General features: G+C 26.9%; 1 protein-coding gene across 1 annotated transcript; it reads left to right on the top strand.

Moving 5' to 3' along the window:
* Positions 1–1,484: 1,484 nt before the first annotated feature.
* On the top strand, positions 1,485–20,107 carry LOC129616397 (homeobox protein abdominal-B; the record flags this gene model as incomplete). The annotated part of the gene is made up of 5 exons (XM_055532019.1): positions 1,485–1,971; positions 2,054–2,253; positions 17,071–17,245; positions 19,018–19,229; positions 19,460–20,107. Coding segments are annotated over 5 exons (1,266 nt in total), but the record flags the coding sequence as incomplete, so codon positions are not given.
* Between the last annotated feature and the right edge of the window lie 880 nt (positions 20,108–20,987).

The raw sequence follows: 20,987 nt of genomic DNA, 5'->3' as shown, positions 1-20,987 counted from the left end.
AAAATCAATCTATTATGATTATGAGTATAAAAGTGTATGTACTAGTTCTGAAAAATCATTTTTGAAGCAAAATGTTAAAGTCAATTTTAATTAATAAGCAAATACTAGATAATAAAAAAATAATAATATTTCCCTTAACATTATCAAAAATTTTAGAGCCGTAATAAATTAATAAATATAAATACAAATTTTAGTTGAGCCATAACTGAAAAAATATTTTTTTCATATTTATACACACAATTGTAATCAAAATATATTTATATAATTATGAATTTTTTATTAATAGAAGGCGAAATATATTCTTTAAATACATTATTACTATTAAAGTTTAAAGTATAAATAATAGTTCTGTGTAAATACTCAGTCACATATACGTAAATTATAATAAAAAATATATTTCAGCAAATTACTACAAAATATTAAAATACTAAAAAATATTTACGTAATATTTATATTAAAGTTAAACGAAAAATTTAAAACGAATTTTTACAAAATAAGAATTACATTGTAAAAATTATTTCTATCAAATTATAAAATATTAAAATTAGGAAAAATACATATATAAATATCTATATTTATATATTAAAGAAGAAGTGCAATATATTAAGTGCGGTTTTATATGTTTATATATTTAAAAAATGTTTTGATATATTTAATGAAAATAATAACTTATTGATTGCTTTAACATTTTTATATTTAATGCTCATCGTTGCCTATTATGCGGTGTCTATTACTGTGTTTTTTGAATCGGAATAATTGCTTTGCAATGAATAAATACGAATAAATATTAAACATGTGTGGGTGATTTATTCTTAAAAAATATAAAAACTAATACAAAAATTCTTGATAATATATCATAAATTTTCACAATGTGTAACATTTGATGTATATTTCTATAATTTAAAATTGAATTTCATGAAAAAATCTCTAAATTGAAACATAAAAAAATTGTAATCATAAAACAATAAATGACACATATATATTATAAATCTGTAAATAAAACAAAAAAATAAATGTACCTTACTTAACATAATCCGGGATGATGTGACATATACACTTGCAAAACGATAATAAAAACAAAATAAAACGGTTTGTTGTTCTATTCTTATATGGATTGATGTTTTGCCACCTTTTTACTGTTTGTTAATGTTTTGTGAATTGAAACTACTGTATTCACTTATTGTGTTTATATGTGTGTAAATAAATATATTCGAAATTTATGTATTGTTGCGTACTTTAACACATTCTATTTGTGAATGTTAACGTCTGATATATTATTAACTGCTGTAAATGAAACATAAAATTTAAATTCAACAAATATTTTTAAATAAAATATAATTGATTCAAACGATTGACAAAACTGATCCTAAAAAAATATTGTTACAAAAAAAAAAAAACTAATATTTCGTTTTGCTACAAAAACAATATTTTTCCCGAAAACTTTTTTTAAAAATTTAATATTGTTTTTATAATATTCGAACAAAATAACCGTAATTATTCCTCCCCTCCTTCAAACAACTTTCCCGCTGGCGTGCGCTCTTTACGACCCCCACAATGTCTCGGCAGGGTCGCACGCCGCTGCCGGGGCCTGGTGGGGGCATCATCATCAACATCACACACATCTTGATCATACACAAATTACAACATCTCAACCGCTTACTACAACACATTCCACGCCATCTGTGGTTTTATATGAAGATTCGGCAATCTTACATCAACAACAACAACAACCTCAACCTGCACAACAGTCACAGAATACATCATCGGTTGGAGAAAGTAGTCCTGTTTCTGCAAATAATCATATTACATCACCTGTTCATCAGTCGCAACACACTTCAAGCGGAGGAGGACAGCAAACGGCGGCGAATACCGTACAACAACAGCAAAACACAGTGGCGTCTAGCCAAACACAAATTGTGACGCCTTCAACGGCGAGTGAATCTCCCACAAGTGTTAGCTCTCAACCTCAAGGTAAAAGTTTTCTTGCTTGCAATTTTAAAAATGAAAGATATCTATATTTGCTGAACGGTATATTCACTTTTGGTAATTATAGAAAACATGTCGATTCTTTCAGCTCCACCGTTACACATACCTGCTAAAAGACCAAATTTTGATACCGATCCGTCTGTAATTCGGCATCCTCCGTATCCATGGACTTATGACACAGGGTTCGACCATCCTCAATATCCCCACAACTATTTGGACAGAGATCGAAAGCCAGTTTATTACTATCCAGACGCTCAGTTCCCTCAGGTAATTAAATTATATTTTAATTTCATCTCATAAAATTCAATTATTTTTAATGTAAGTCAATAACTTCTATGTGGCGAAATAACTTAATAGATAATTAACTTGTAACAATAAATATACATTAAAAGATACATATAAATGGGTTATCGTATTCCAAGGTCATATACCTACATTATATATAAATGATTTATATATAAAATTTCTGAAACAGGTACATATGTACATCATATGTCATAGTTTTAAAACTCAATTGAATTATATAAATTGTAAAAAGTAGTAAGTCAAAATAAATTTGGATATTTCGAATAAGTACTGTATACATATATGTTCATATGCATAAAAATTGCATGTGTGATTTCATAAATTGTGACTATTTAAATATTGCTTCTGAATTTTGATTAGAAATATTTCTTTTGTATGAAAATTTTTTCAAACATCAAAACTAAGTTTTTTAACTTTAATATTTATTAAACGTGATATGTATATAAGCATAATACGATATTATAACACTTAGATACATATTAAAAACGACTCTCTGCGCGTATATCTGTTGAAAAATATATTTATGTAAATAATAATATATAATAGTACATGTGCGATGCTTATGAATGTGTAGACTCATGTACGACAAAGTATTTTATTTACGAATTTTTATTCATATTTCTTTATTTTGTTTTTACACATTTTTTTTTACCGACCGTATTGTGTGTATAATAGGTAGGTTATATGATGGCAAAAAATTTTGCATATTGAGTTTTCGGTGGTAACGCACTTCTTCATGGTAGGGAAGCGCAAATAAACTTTTTTTAGTATCCTGTCGGTCTGTCGGTCTGTGTGTGAACGCATGCATTTCAAGTTCGGCTGAACCGATTTTGATGAAATTTTATATGTAAGTTTATTTTGAAGATGGCACGGATTGATCAACTTTAGGGATTTATCAGGTCTCAGGAACTTCTCTTTTAAACAGGTCTGTTTTACATTTTTGATCATTATGAAGAAAATATTCAACAGATTTACTTGAAATTTCATAAATAAGCTTCGCTCGACCGTTCGGAAATTCTCCTAACTTTATAAAGAGAAGAGAAATAATCAACCGATTTCATTGAAATTTAGTATTTAAATTCTTCGTATTAAAACAATGAACATAAAATTTTTTGGAAAGATCTGGGCTCGGAAACTGATCTGGGGGTCGATTTTTCATTTTTTACCATATCTACAGAACTAATTGATGAAATTTCTTGATATTTGAGTTCTGGTCGTACCGAAACTAAATATCGAGCACTTCATGGAATTCGAGTAGCTCAAAGTGAAACCCTTCTAAGAACCAAATTTACATTTTTCTAGGTATTTTAACAAAAAGCTTACTAACGACCTAAAAATTAGAAAAAACTATTTAACAGGCATTTTTATAATATTCTGTAATACTTTCACTTAACTAAACAATACACATTGCGGTCGGTTATGTGCTGACCACATCAGACTGTTTTTGATTACTATGATATACGTATACATAAATACATACATTTTTATACATTCAGTTTTATGTACACTTAAAATTTTAACCAAAAATGATATTCAGAAAACTCTTGAGATTAAAGAAATAAAAAACTTTAAACTTGTAAGAAATTTTACGTTATTAATTTTACGTTATTATAACGTAATAATATAGATATAATTACATATCTATATTATAATATTGATATAATTACAGCAAATATGACTATAAGATTAAACGCTCTTCCTATTCCCATCATGCAACGCCATGAAAATAGCCAACATAAAATATTTTGTAAAACGAGCTTTTCTTTTTCAAATTTTCCTTCTTCCAAATATAATTCAACAATAACCCTGTGTACACATACTCGTATGTATGCTTGCGAATATATACATTTAGGCATACAGTTTTGTAAATTGTTTTTTTTTTTGTATAACTGCAAGACGTTATTATATTAATAAATATTTATAATTTACGTTGTAAATATTAATATTTATAAGCCTTTAATTTACGAAAATGTTTAATAATCATTATTGTTATTCAAAGAATTATGTGTTGTATCACGCTGTATTATGTTCGTATAGTTTTTCTTTTAAATCACGAAGTATAATGCTGTTAAACTTTTACATTGTTACTAACTGAGGATATTTCCTATGATATAGATACAAAAATATCTAAATCTGTGTTACGCCTTATTTTTTAATTTTATGTCAGATGTCTCGATTGCAAAGTATAAAAATGAAAAAGTATTAAAATTTTACAAAATACAAAAAAAAATTAAAAAAGCACTATTAAGGTAAATATGTTAGATAAGCATTGTTAAAGGTTTCTATTATTTCCACTAAGTTTTCCAACCTTTTTTCTTGAACAAAATTATTTTTTAAAACAAGCGTTTTAAAAAAACTATGTAAAAGAATATTTGTCAATAACTACGCAATTAAAATTTGAGTTCTATGTTGGTATGTAACACAAAAATTTATCCGATAAAGTGGGAAAGCCGGTTTAAGGTAGTGGTTAATGAGGTAGGAGGCTTTGGACATATGTTTATAATTTTTTAAGAGAAATAAATAAGTTCTGACGGAATTAAAGACTTATATTTAGTTTAAACACAATTGTTTGGGAAAACCTCTATTTCCTTCATTTTAAAGAATTTCAATTTCCTTCTATTTACAACGTGAGAGAGATATATAAAAATCTTTGGTTTTGAGGATAATGTTTCCACTGAGACCTATTGCGTACAAGGTATTATTTTATTTTAACCTTGAACGGCACAAAAGTTTTTTTTTAGTTAGAAGACACTAATATTTTACAGCAAATTTTTAGTTAACATACCTAGAAAAGTGTAAAATGGGTTCTTAGTAGATGTTAACTTCATGCAATTTCAATTTCCTAAAAAGTTTGTCAATTAGTTTCGGTAGCAAACAGAACTCAAATATTAAATTTTAAGAAATATACTAGTTTCTTAAATATAAAGTAAAAATTATAAAATTCTGCAATGATCAAATGCAGAATTTAAGTAATTAATTTCAAGAAAATTGGTTTATTTCTCTTCATATGTCCAGTTTAAAGTCCAGTTGCTGATACCTAATTTCTTCCAAAAACTAGGTGGTTTCTCGTACTGCAAAATGAAGTTTGAATAAAAAAATATAAAATCGGCTCGTAAAAATTGAGAATTATTTAGGCTTGAGTTACACGCGTGCAGACACAGACATATCTTCCTAATAATAGTTTACAGACAACTCGATTTGCGAAAATTGGTGCTTTAGGTGGAAAATATAACTTTTCTTATTGTATGCAATGCGGTCGGTAAATTATAACAATTATTACTAAAATCTTACATGTTTTCAAAACTTCTATAGGTGTAGATATATAAGCTATAAAAAACAATGTCAATACAAAATAAATTACAAATAGAGAATTAGTATTTAATTTTCAATTTATGACTAGCAGCATAGGCATTTTCATAGGTAGTAAAATGTATTTTTATTATTTAAACTGAACTGATTCAAAAAAATCCGGTGCACCTATACGAAAAAAAAATCAAACGATTTTTTCTTAAGAAATCATTTTGATTAAATGAATTATATTTTTTTATCATATGAATGAGTCGTTTTATTATAAGTATATAACAAAGTTCCAAAAACGTTTTTGTTTTATTTCTTGACTTAAGTCATAAAAAAGGTCGGTTTCCAGTCCATTTATTTAGCTCATATTGCGCTATAAATTGAAAAAATGCACTTACATGAGAAAAATTATTCGACAATGTTTGACAATGTTGGTAATAAACAAGACAATTTTTTTATATTATTTTTTAAAATTTTGCAAGTAGATAATCTAAGTATTTATTATATGTTTTTATAATAAGTTTCAAATACATATCTGTAAGTTTATTTATGTGCCGTTTGATCATATCGCATTATAGTTGATCATAATATATAAAAAATTATACTTAAACTTTATATTTGAAGCTTTATTATCCCAAAATAGTCAAGAACGGTTTTGTTTTTACCCAAAACTTAACGAATATTGTTATAGAGCAAAAATTTTTTAAAAAATTTTTTAAAATAAATTTGTTTTTTAAATTAAAAAACAAATTTATTTTAAAACTACTTTCAGCTCTAAAAAAATCCGTTTTTGATACATGTAACGAAGACTTAAACTAAATCGATATATTGTTATTTATGTTTAAAGAACATTTTCTTAAAACAAAGTGTTGGATGAATGTCACAAACAATTTTGTTAATTGATAGGTTATTGTAAATAGTTTTCGAAAATTTCTCTTATAACAGTTAAAGAAAAAAATGTATTAGACAAAAAGGCTTTATATTTAAGTTTTTTTCTAACAGCTAGTTCAGTTTTAGAAAAGGTAGTGGTACTGAGGGTGCTTTGCTGAATTTTGCTTGAAAATTTATCATAGTCTTAATAATGGTCACTCTTGTATTTCCCATAGTTATGGGGGGTTTGTTCTTAACTGGTTTGCTTCTTTTCTTAAAAATCGTAGTCAGAGAATTAATGGTACCTTTAGTAATTACACTTAAATTAATATTAGAGTTCTTGGATTCTGTCCTGGGACCGCTACTATTCATTATTTTTATTAATACGCCATATGTTCATCAAGGTATACCAACGTTTAACAAGTATCGCGTTTGCTGATCATAAGTCATTTTTATATAACTGCCCTAATTTAATGAAAGTTGCTTGTGATATTAATTATGATTTAGATTTAATCAGGCGCTGATTTCATGTACATCGACTAGTTATTAGTCCTAAAACTAATTTTACGGTTTATAGCTGGAGTGGTAACGTTTCCGAGTTGAGTAATCTTTATTTCCATGCCCATAGTTGCAAATAATTCACTCTTGTTGAAAATTTAACCTTAATTTAGTTTTTTGACACTTTCTTCTGTGATAGTTGTTGTTTTTCAATTGAATGCGTTACTCTTTCAAATACTTAGGTTTATTTCTTGATAATAATTTTAATTGGCCTGAGCACTCAAACTACTTGAAAATTTATTTTAACAAGGTTATTAGATATTTTTGTCCACTTAACTTGTATTGTTCTATAAAAGTTTTGAAATGTTTTATTACGTAATGCTTCATTCTCAGCTTCACTGCGACATCAACTTTTACTTTTGGCTTAAAGCACTTCATCAGCAGTATGTGCAGAGTTGATCGCCGAACCAATAGTTTTCCCTTGGTTAAAAATCTTGGTATCCTTCCTTTAAAACATTTTATTTTTCTTTAAAACTTTGAGGATTTGTTTTTGTCAGGTGTGGATATTTAAGCTAACTCTTTATTGCTAACAGTATTGTTAAAATGATTAACACAAATCATGCAATTATGACCAGGACTCGCGCCGCATGTTATTACCATTTTTATATTATTATTGCGCCTACTATTTGATTACTTACAAATCGAATCTTTAACAAATTTTATTCGGTAATCCGTGTGACTTTTTGTATTATGATGTTTTTATTTCCAATTTTTTGAATTTTGTACTTTTTAAATATTTCTTTATATTATTCCACAATATACCTATAAATTATAATCTGTATTTCTTATAATTTTTATTCAAACGTGATTTTCTCTTCACAAGAATGAATCTAATTACTTACTGTTGTAATCTATAATATAATATTTATATATTTTTTGATTGCCTTTATTGATATCTAAAATTTGTTATTGAATTATCTTGAAATGTTTGTTGTGAATTTTAGTTATTTTTGAATTAATCTTTTTAGAAGTTATTTAAGAATTTACACTTTATATTATTTCCTTTAAGTTTGAGGTTTATTTTTGTTTTATATTTTTTTAAAAAAAAACTTTACGGAAATAAGTGAAATTATTATTCTTATTGATCTAATCTAATCGATGTATATCTCCTCTAATTAGCTTTTTAGGCTAGTTTTTTTATGTTTGCAATACTGAAATCATTACTAAATCAATACTGAAGTAATATACCATAATGAGACGCTGTAAATGTTGTAGCAGCCAGGTTGAAAAACAATGGTTTACAATAATTTTTTTACTATACAGTGATAAAAACTTTTTAATTTTTTTTACAACAAATTTATGCGAGTTAACTGGATCTTTAGCACTTACTTACAACTAACTGGACATGAGTTAAATTTTTTAGCACTTTTCCAAAAAAAAATTGAAAAAAAGCGCTTATTACTTTCACTTTGTCCGTCCGTTCGTCCGTCTGTTCGTGTGTCTGTTTACAAAACTTTTACACCCTTGCAGATAGAAAGGTGAAATTTCCTATGCAAACAGATCTTTACTGGAAACTTATTTCCTTAAAAAAAAACCTTTTACTTATCTTACCCTCTCTACAAGTTACAGGCCCTCAAAGATCTAAAAATGCCTTTTTTTGACTACTTATTTTTAAGGAAACCATAAACATTTTTCAAATTTTGTTAACGCAGGAAAGTAGCGTGTGTTTTTTTCTACCGCGGCATAGTACTTATAACTAAATATTAAAAGCACAAAATAACTACTAAAATTTTAGATATTGATAAACAGTTTATTTTTTTTCACCTCCAACCCTTCTCAAGTTATTGCTTCTTAAAATTGGGAAAATTTTAATTTTTGACATCACCTTATATTTCCGAAGTTGCACGACTTTCCAAATTTCTATAGGTGCAGAAAGGTAACAGTAAACGCCATGTCATCAAAAAAAATATGATTATTTTTCTTAACTCACGTAGTTAACCCTTAAATTTGAGCATTATGTTAACGCCTTTTTCAATTTTTTTGTTTTATTTCAAAGATTGCACATTCCACAGGTAGTACATAGTTAGATTGTTTTTAAAATCAGTATTTTCACTTGTTGAAGGGAAAAGTGTTACTATACATACCATTGTTTTAACCCAGCTTTATTAAAATGTCAAAGTCAGTGGCTTGCTTCTCCTACCGTTGCATACTGTAGCTAAACTTTAAAAAAACAAAATGGCCGTTCAAATTTACCGTTATCTAAAATCCGTTTTTTTTTTTCAAATTTTTGATGACGTTTTTCTTTTATTCTCCAGGTTGTAGGAGCCTAAAATTTTAGCCGCTTTTAGATAATAACAAATAGTTTATTTCGTTAGAAGAAAATTTTTTTCCATCTCCACCTCCCTGAAGCTTTTTCAAATTACCATAAACGTAAAAAGCTAATGGTAAATTCAATGACATTAAAAAATATCATTATTTACTTCACTCAAGCAATCAGCCCTTAAAATAGAGCATTATGTTAAGTCCTCTTTAAATTGATTTCTGTTTATTTCAGACTGCATAAATCGTTCATCCTAAATATATGCAATCCTAGATATAGTTTAATTTATGAATGAAAATAATTTTAATAGTGTGGCAGGTATACATTGGTTTTTTTTTAAGAGCAGTATTTTCACTTGTTGAAGGGAAAAGTGCTACAATGCAAATCATTAGTTTGACCCAACTTTATTTAAATTCAATATGGTATAAATCAGACATTAAATCTGTTGATATTACATCAATAGATTAAGGCTAACTGAAAATTTTTGAAAAAACACAAATTCAAAGATTAAATTTTAAAAACTAATTAAATACTAAAACCAATTAAATAAATCAGATGTTTCAGCGTAAACAATAAATCATAACCGACCGCAATGTGTATTATATGGGTAAGTGAAAGTGTTACAGAATATTATAAAAATGTCTGTTTAATACTTCTTTCCAATTTTTAGGCCATTTCTACAAAAATGTAAATTTGACTCTTAGTACAGTTTCGTTTTGTGCTACCCGAATTCCTTGAAATGTTCGCCAGTTAGTTTCGGTAGCAACCAGAACTGAAATATCAAATTTTAAGAAATTCCATCAATTTGTTCCATAGATATGGTAAAACATGTAAAATCGGCCCACAGATCAGTTTTCGAGCCCTGATCTTTCCAAAAAATTTATATGTTCATTGTTTTAATACAAAGAAATTAAATATTAAATTTCAATTAACCGTTCTTAAAATTTAAATAGCTTTCAAAATAATAATTGATTTGACCAAAATAATAATTGATTATTACAGTTGAAGTGTTGTAAATCAATAAAAATCAGAAATAGTAACAATTTCTTGAGTTCTACATTTTATAAGGGTGTCCAAAATTTTGACATAGAAGTGGTTTTTGTGGTATATCTCGTTTACTATAAAAGTTTTTTTAACGTCCAAGACGTTAATCTTTCAAAATTTCGCGTAATTCTGAAATTTTACGAAACGAGAACCTTTTATTTTAACAGAACTAAAAACATGCATATGCCATCCACATGCATGTTTTTATATTATATAAATAACATAGAACAACTGCGCTTATCTATTTTATTTTGTTCATGTGAAATTTGACTTGTATTTGACTTTGGGCATCCTTTTTTAAATAGTCGGTGCAGCACTTTCTAGAAGTGTTAATTTTATTCCTAGAATTTCCCTGGAATCAAACTATAGCGCTTCCATTTTTTTCAGATTCAAATTCCTTAAAAGTTGAAGTAAAAGATACGTTTCGTCAGGGAAAAAGAAACTTATGATAGAGAATGTTGTTTGTAAGACAATTTTTTTGTTCTTAATTCCTTCCTAATGTTGTTGCTAGTGTTTGCAATAAACAAAATAGATGATGAATTCAAAAAATTCTTCAATGGTTGATAATTTTTCCGAAATACAATTATTTTTTTTTTAAGTGAATGAAAAGAAAACTCCCTTTTATTCGGAATGAAATACTTTTTATTGTCAATTTTCTCAGAAGAAAATCAGCTTTGATAAAGTGAGTATGTAGCGCACGAAATATATTAGCAAAAATAAAAAGTATTTTATTCCGAATAAAAGGGAGTTTTCTTTTCATACACCTAAAAAAAATAGATGATAAATACCTCTATATTATTAAATAAAATAATCTTTAAGTTAAATGTTAATCATATCTATGTTATTAATTAACTGAACACATTTCATTTAAAATTTTTTTTAAATAAAAGTTGTTTTTAAATAAAATAAAAAAAAAATCGATCAATATATTAAAACGAATTTGATGTATATGATCGATATATGATTTATATTTGATGTATGTGCAAATAGTCATTTTCTAAACTTGTTTTAATATTGAGCGAAATTGGACTCTCAAAAACTCTGTTTTTCTTACTGGAATTTTTAAAAAAAAAAACTAAAAAGCGTTCACTAGCAAACTTCAGCAACCGCTAATTAAAATAATAACACTGTATATGATATTTTATAGCCTACCTGAAAATAAGATGAATGTGACAAAAGGAATGAACAAATTATTGAAGAATAGTGCATATGCATACTGTACCTACATGTTTTGGAACGGAATTTTCATGTCATATGCTTTATTTATGTGTTTTATACGCTTAATTTATGAAAATGTTTTATTTGAGAATATAATTTTCGCTCTCTTCTTTTTGAATGTGCACAAAACATTACTTATTATTCGCTTTTTATTTTCTTTTGCTTTTAGTTTTTTAGTTTTTTAATTCAATTTGCTATTAATACACACAAAAAAGTTCTTAACCTGAAAAAATCTGGTAAAACATTTTATATATGTGGTACGTTTTTAGTTTTAAGTACCTAAATTGTTTTGAAAATTAAAAATTTTTTTCCCAACGATCATTTTATTTAGTCATTTGTGAAAGAAGATGTTAGGAACAGGAATTTAAGCATATGGGCCGATTTTATTCTCAATTGCTATAAAAAAAAGAAAAAAACAAGTATATCGTCTTGAAATTTGATAAATATGTCTTATTTGATATATGGCGAACAATATTAATCGAAATCAGATAAAGCAAATTGACCTTTAGGAGCGAAATTTGCATTGCTGGTCTTATACACGAAAATAATCAACAGATTACTTTTGAATATTACATTGTAACTCTGATTGTCAAACCAACGATATGTTTCAAAGGAATTAGGTTTACAAGCCCTAATCTTTAATAATAATAATCTTTATTATGTAACCATTTTCCACTTATCACAAAAAGTGAACCTAAAAAAAAACAACAAAAAAAAATTGTTGGAGGTTACTAGAAAAGTTCTAGTTTCCGCTATTTTTGAAAAAAATTAGTCATAAATTACTTTTTTAATCTTGTACAGGTTACAAAAATGTCTTATGGAATGAGATTAGCTTAACTTCCCTTCAAGTAAAGTGACATTGTTTTATGAATATTAGATGATCTAACGCCCCGGACCTAGGTGGATTTTTCTGACTTAATCGCATTCATATATTATTTAACAAGTAAAAATGTTTCAGTCGGTATAAACTGACCGAATTTTACGCACCTTGACAACCTGAGTTTAAAAACTTATATTTGAAATTAAAAATTTATTTTTGGAGTTGTATGGCAGCTATCTAAACCTGCCAATCCGTTGAACCAAAACTTCAGAGATGTAGTTGATCCGAAATCGGTTACACAACTGCCAAGTTTCATTATTCTAACTTTACTATTTTTTCATTAGCATTTAGTGTTGTATGGCAGCTACCCGAACCAATGCAGCCATTCCATTAAAATTTGTGGAACATATGTAAAATGTAATTGGACACCCCTTTAATTGGACATTTGATATTAATATCTCTATTAGTTTTTGAAATATTTAAAAAAATCTTTTTGAGTTGTATGGCAAACAACTTTTGAAAGTTTGCTGCCGATTGCATTATTCGCTTTTGAGTTATCGTGCGATCGGACCGACATGAGTAAATCAGCACATAATTTTACGCTGAGCCAGAATATATATACTTGTCCAAGCTATAGACGACTGTTCAAGTGGTTACAAACTCCATGCCATAGTGAATATGCTCTTCACGAAGACGCGGGGATATAAAAAAAACAGAAATATTTTAGGTTTTTCAAGAATTGTTTATATCTCATAGTGATCAAATGTGATAATAATAATTATCACATTTAATAATAAATTTCTTAAATAATAATTACTTTACTACTTATTGTAGTTATGATTTTATGAAATATAAATATTTATCACCCTAGACATGTGTTATTTAATTATTTTTGCTTTTTTTATAAAATAATAAATTTTATTAATTTATTGGTAAAATGTAATTTGAATTTACTTTAAAAATTGGAATAAACCTTTTCAAACAAAATATCAAATATTTAATAAAAATTATTCGTTATACTTATAACGAATCAGGATGAAATTATTACACAGTTCAATATTCAATTCAAATTCTCAAAAATAAGGAATTCAACATTATTTTCAAACCTAAACAATTTCATTAACTTCCTTTTTACCGCATTGCATACAATAAGGAAGGTTATGGCAAGAAATTTTGCACATCGAGTTTTCGGTCCGTCTGTCGGTCTGTGTGTGAACGGGTGTACCTCAAAAGTTCGGCTGAACTAATTTTTTATGTGAGTTTATTACCGACCGCATTATATGCAATAAGGTAGGTGATGTAACAGCACCAAATTTTGGATATAGAGTTTTCAGTGGGAACGCACTACTTCATAGTAGGGAAGCGTAAATAAAGTTTTTTTTAGTTTTATAAATGTCTGTCTGTGTGTGCACGCGAGTACGAGTATCTCAAGTGCGACTGAACCGATTTGAATGAAGTTTTATATTTGAGATTATTTTAACTATAGCACGAATTGATTAACTTTTGGGATATATCAGATCTCGGAAATTGAACTTTTTTCCGGGGGAATTTTGTATTTTTGAGTATGTATATAAAGAGAAAAAATCAACCAATTTCCTTGAAATGTCATATTTAAATTTGGGGTGTTAAAACAATGAATTAATAAATTTTTGGAAAGATCATGGATTTACATTTTTTACCGTATCTGCGGAAGGGATTTATAGAATTTATTGAAATTTGAGTTTTGGTTGTTACCAAAACTAACTGGTGATTTTTAGGAAATTCGGGTGGCACAAAACAAAATTCTACTTCTAGAGGTATATTAACACTTTTCTAGGTATGTTATAGCTGAAATTTTGCTAAGTTCCTCAAAATTGAAAGTAAGTGTTCAAAAGCCATTTTCATAATCTTCTGTAACACTTTCTAAACTATGGGCAACATATATTGCGGCTTTTTATGTGATATGTACATCAAATTTTTTTATATTTGTGTAAATTTAAGTTATCAAATATTTTACGTTTAATTGAGCGTGATGCAAAAAATACTTATTATTATTGTTGACCATAATTATAAAAGTGAAAAGAGGCTCGGGAAAGAAAATTCGCAGTTTGGAATGTGGATCAGACTAATTATTTTGAAAAAATTTTGTATGAAATTTTATATGACTATATCATAGTTTATTCAGCTGCTTTTGAAAACAAGTTTTCAGATTCGGCATTGAAAAACAATGGCACAATAACAAGTACTATGAAAGCAAAAAAACTAAATCAAAAAAGTGATTACACTACAATACTTATTACATTTTGGAAACAAAAATTTCTTTTTCTGAAATCTTTCGTTATTAATTTATTTTAATTCAGTAATACCTTCTTTTAAAAGTATTATTAAACATGTTTTAGTAGTTCATAGAAATATGAATTAATTTTATTTACAAAGTGAAATGTGATTAATTTTAATATAAGTTTAACAATAACTTAATTTTGTAATAAAATTAAATGTATTGTTCAATTTTGCGAATGCTTTTCATGAAATGAATACTTCTTTTCAATTTTAAGAATGCTACTAAGTTTTTAGTTGACATAGCTAGAACAATGTAAATTTTGCTTTTAGTACAGCTTCCGTTTGTGCTATTCGAACTCCGTTCTCAAATATTAAATTTTAATATAAAATTCAAATAAAATCAAATGTTAAATTATAAAAAATTCTGTCAACTAGTTTCGTCAACTAGGATATGGCGGAAACTGTAAAATCGGCTCAAATTAATTTGTTCAATATTTTCTTAAAAATATAAAGGTCTACTTCTCGGGGCCTAAAAGTAATTCAATATCCTAAAAGTTAATAAACCCATGACATAGTCAATATAAACTCACATTTAAAATTTCATGAAAATTGGTTCAGCAGAACTTGAGATATTTGAGACGGTCTGACTGACTAACGTCTCGTTAAAAATTATTTATTTATGCTTCCCCCTTGGAGAAGTGCGTTTCCATCTAAAATTTGATAGGAAAAATTTGGTGGCATCACTTAATCTCCCTTATTGTATGCAATGCGGTTGGTAAAAATTTGATGATGTGAGCTCATGATTGAACGAAAAGTATATCTTTTGGTTTGGCGAAAATGCGATTGTGAAAATGTCCTTTGAATACTTTCAAATTTTAAGGACGCAACTTAGTTTTTAGCTACCAGACCTAGAAAAAGGGAAACTTGACCCTGTGAATGGGTTATGACTCAATAGTTTTATTATTTACTGTTATATAAACGTGCAAACATTTTCAATTGAAGTTTAATTAAAAACGTATTTAAAAAACCAAAAAAAATTGTTTTTTCCTGAGAGCTTGCATCATAACACAGATAAATTAACGCAGAGGAGACTTTAATTTTCAAAACGTTAAATAAATTTTAGCAGCTTTCAAAAATAATGTTTATTTAAAAAAGTAAATATGTACATTAACATTAATATAACATGAAAGTTATTTATACATAATATGTACATATAAACATTATAAAAAATAAAGTAGTCGTTCAAACCCATGTTTTGGAAGATGTTATATTTCCCTTTAACGCTTTAGTCCAGAGCCTGTTTAAATTAAAGATATTAAGATAGATTTAGGTCTAAAGTACAATGGAAAGAATTACACAGGATTGAAAAAATTCTTTATTTCAGCTTAATTTTGAATAATTTTAAAAAAAATTTTGGAAAAAATAATTATCGAAAATTTATGCTGATATAAAGGTTGGGTTGTAGTGCTAAATTTTTCTTAAGATATCACAGATCTTCAAATTTAATATTTGAATTCTGGTAGTTAACCGAAGTTATTGAAGAATTTTCATATAATTTCTGATGGTACAAAATGAAAGTCTACTAGGAGCCAAATCCACACTTTTTTGGTATGCTAACTAAAAGCTTATTAGTGCCCTTAAAATTGTGAAGAAGTGTTTAAAACACATTTTCATAATCTTTTGGAATACTTTTACTAATCTAGACAATATACTTTGCGGTCGGTTATGTGCTTACCACATCAGATTTTTGCTTTTAGAGTCAGTCATAATTTGATTGAGGAATTTATTTATTTATTTATAATTTACAACAAACAACTTGCCTTAATAATTTGCAAAGAAATAACAATTTAAGCGCATAAAAACACTGCAAAGGACGAAAAAAGCATAACATTAATATTTAGCTTACAAACTTTATTACTTAATTTAAAATTGCTTTTAGGTTTTACAAAATATTTTATCTTCTACCTTCTTCTGTGTAAAACTTTGTCTTTTTGTGTTAAAAAGCATAAACGGGCGGTGAATTATAGGCAAATTTTTAAAATGAATTATCCTCAGTTTTTATTATATTTTTGTGATATTGTATTGTTATTTTCCACATTATTCATACCAAAATTTTCAATTAAAAAAACAAACAAATTCCCATTCAAATTACAACGCTTTTGTGACATAGCAAAAAGTTTTTGTGACATAGCAAAAAGTTTTTGTGACATAGGGCTTCCATTTGAAAAAAATGTTAAGAAGGGATTGTATGGATTCTTTTGTCAGGTTTTGTCCTTGAGAACATCTATAGGGGTTCACATAGTTAAATTGATCAAAAATATCTGCTCTTACTTTCAGTTAAAAATATGTGTCACTTTAAATGACTGGTCTGTTTATACGATTATTTAATTAACATGATTATTAAAATAATTGAATATGCAATTCTTATTAAGTTATTCAATTTATTTTACAGCGATATTGGTATGAAGGCAGTCAGCCATATCCTATTACTGATGAAAGAAATGCTGTAGCTGCAGTAGCTGCAGCAGCTCGCCAATCGGTGGACGCCGCGCAATCAAGCTACGAAACACCAACAAATTATGCTGGTAGTTTAAGAACATATTCATCGGATCCTTATCCAACAACAAGTAAGTAATAAGTTAAATAAACCGAAAAAAATTTCTTTGTGTAATAATTTTTCTTCTCATCAAATAGTATTGAGAAAAAGCGTAAAATCTGGTTTCGCCAGATTACAAAAACAAAATGAACTATAAACAATTTTCTAATAACAGCATAATATTTTGTTCAATTAACTTAATGTTAGAAGGTCGTATTTATGTAAATGCATAAGTATATACTATTCAAATGAAGTGCTTTGAATCAATACGAATTAAATGTGAAATTTATCAAATTTTGTCAAACTTGGTATGTATTTAATGTGTATATAACGTGGAACTATTTCAAATAAGATATGCCGCTTAATATATTTTCTTCAAATATCCAAGTTTTTAATATCATATTTAAACTCACATAATTATTTATTTTCATTGTTATTTTCATTTACCGTCATAGAAATATTGGCAACATTATACAATGAGGTGTCCTGCTTGTGAATGTACAAAAAAAACCTGATGTGGTCAGAACATAACCGACCGCAATGTGCATTGCCTCATTTAGTGAAATAGTTACAGAGGATTATAAAAATACATTTCGAACAGTTCCGTTAAATTTTATGCAAATTAGCAAGTTTTTGGCTAACATACCTAGAAAAATATAAATTTGGGCTTTAGTAGAATTTCGCTTTGTACCTCCCGAATTAACTTAAAAGCTCACCGTTTAGTTTCGATAACAACTAGAACTCAAATTTCAAAAACTTCCATCAATCCGTCCTGTAGGTATGGTAAAAAATGTAAAATCGGCCTTCCGTTGGATTTTGGAGAACAGATTTTTCCAAAAAAAATTACAAATTCATTGTTTTAACATTCCGAATTTAAATATTAAATTTCAACGAAATTGGTTGGTTATTTCCTGTTATATACGCAAAAATGTAAAATTGGCAAAAAAGTCCAGTTCCCGAGCTCTAATATATATGAAATGTTGATCAATGCGCGCCATAGCCAAAATAAGCTCACATAGAAAATTTCATCAAAATCGGCTCAGCCGAACTTGAGATACACGCGTGCACACACAGATCGACATCTCTCTAAAAGTAGTTTACTCCACCGAAAACTCGATATCCAAAATATGGTGTCATTACATAAACTACCTTATTGTATACATGGCGGTTGGTAATACCATAGCAAATCTTTGGTTCAAATTCTGTACCATTTTGCAAATAGACGAACCAACAGATCATAGAACACACGAATGGACAGAGAAAAACTAATAAGCACTCTTTGCAATTTTGTGAGAAAACGGCTAAAAATTAAAAATTACTATACAAAAAGCAAGGTTTTTTGCATGGCAATTGTTAAATTTTCATCATTTCATTCGCTATTTATATAATATGAAAACTTCGTCACTTTTGGCTAGGGACTGAATCCTTCAAACAATTATTTTGTCGTTTATAATAACGGTTAGTAATTTTATTGCTAAAATTTTTATATTAAAACTTAAAATTTATCCAGAAGCTATTAAATGACTAAGTGAAAGTTCAACCTATTAAGAGCTTCTATATTATTATCTACTGTAACAAAAAAAATTTTTTTTCTTGTTGTGCAATCAATGTTTGGTTTTCTCCCAATAATCGTTTAGAAAATGTTCAAAAATACTATTCTAATGCTTTTCTTTCAACATTCCATTATAATATATGTATGTACATAAATACGTGTTCTATATCGGATTATAGAAATATAAGTTTGCTATTAAAAATTCAATGTAACAAAGGCAATCTGATAAAAATTTAAATTAATTTTTATAGGCTCAAGCTTGGGAACCGCAACTATTGGCTCATGTACACCAAATCCGTCTTCAATTGATTGGGTAGGACAGCAAGTGTCTGTCAGAAAAAAGCGTAAACCTTACTCAAAATTTCAAACATTGGAACTGGAAAAGGAGTTCCTATTTAATGCTTACGTTTCTAAACAAAAAAGATGGGAATTAGCAAGAAATTTAAATTTAACTGAAAGACAGGTAAATATTAATATATATATATATATATATATATATATATATATATATATATATATATATATCAAATAATATATATATATATATCAGATAATAATATAATCTAGTATAATTCAAAATTGCTTTCTGTATTCTACATAAGAAAGTTAAATAAACAAATCTAAAAAATAATCGAAAATTAAATTTTTTTTCTTAATTTTCCTTACCTATTTTATGTACTACTATCTGTTTAGGTAAAAATTTGGTTTCAAAACCGACGAATGAAAAATAAAAAAAACTCCCAAAGGCAATCTTCACAACAAAACAATAATAATAGTTCAAGTAGCAATCACAACCATGGTCAACCCACGCAAGCTCATCATAATCCTCATAATTTACATTTAGGTATCGGAATGACACATCATACACCTAAAATGCATCAGTGACCTTTGGATACTGGTACCACTGGAATGGGATATACTACCTTCTGAAATAATAAAATTAACTGAAATATTATTAAAAATATACTTTTTTCAAATTTCAAAATCCCAACCCAATAATATGCATAATAACTTTGAGCAACACTTTAAATGTAACAGTTGAAAGAATTAAAAAATAAGAGTATAAATACATATAAATAAAATAAACAGTTACTTTATTTAATTGAATCGTTAGGAAATTAATTGTGAATTTTATTTCGGAGAAAAAACGATTTTTGCCTAAAAATCACTACATACAAAGAAACTACATAGAAAAACAAATCAAGTATTTTGATTAGACAGGTATAGATATAACTGTATCCTTATTCCTTTGATTTTTATGCATTAAGTAAAAATAGTGTAAAATAAAATTACTTTCATTTTTCATCAATATTCATCTGCCCCATATAGAACATAAAATATAAATTTAAAAAGACAGTGAAATTATATATCGATTTATAAAATAAAATTGTAGTCAAAATACTTAAAAACTAATAATTTTAAAACAATTTAGAAAATAACACTCTTAAATTAAATAAAATAATATACGAAAAGAACAAAAAGAAATATGAACAAAGTTATTGTAAATGTATTTGTATTTGTATTCTAAGTTCCTTTTAATTGTAAATATATATAATTATAACTAAAGTAATAATGATAATAAGTAGAATTAACAAAATTAAAGTTTAAATTAAAAATAAATAGGCACTTTTAAAAAAATAATAATAATAAACTCTTTTTAAAATAAATTTATAATGCAAAAGGCCCAAAATTATATAATTATATATATAATACCCAAGTATAAAGTATTAATTTTTTTCGACAAAAAAACAAATTGAAAACAAAAAAGAATGAAAAAACAAAAAAAAAAAAACAGAAAATACATTAAGATCCTAAGATCCTAGAATGCAATTTCGCAATAAGTATAATTTTAATATAAAAAACTTAAGCTATCGTAGAGTGAATTTTTAGGAAGAGCAAAGAATAAAATTTAATTAGATATTTTATTTAAGAAAACTGTAGGAAACTAAGAAGCTTTAGGCAAACTTTCAATTTAAAGAAAAAAACGTATATATTATATTATTATATGAGTTTAAAAGCATTTCCCATCCGAAATACTTACATGCGTAAGAAAACTATAAAATAATGAATTAATTGATTAATAGTATAAAAGTAAGCGAAAAGAGCATTGAAATTTCATTTCTAAAGTTTTTAAATTTTTGTTAATGTTTTTTTTTATTATATTATTATTATTATATTATTATTAAATTTATTATTACTTAAATATTTTTTAAGTTTATTT

The sequence above is a fragment of the Condylostylus longicornis genome, unplaced genomic scaffold (genome assembly GCF_029603195.1).
Source record: "Condylostylus longicornis isolate FDR11 unplaced genomic scaffold, ASM2960319v2 ptg000194l, whole genome shotgun sequence".
In the NCBI taxonomy this organism is placed as follows: domain Eukaryota; kingdom Metazoa; phylum Arthropoda; class Insecta; order Diptera; family Dolichopodidae; genus Condylostylus; species Condylostylus longicornis.
The sequence above is the reverse complement of the archived record's forward strand: the minus strand, read 5'-3'. Positions and strand labels throughout refer to the sequence as shown.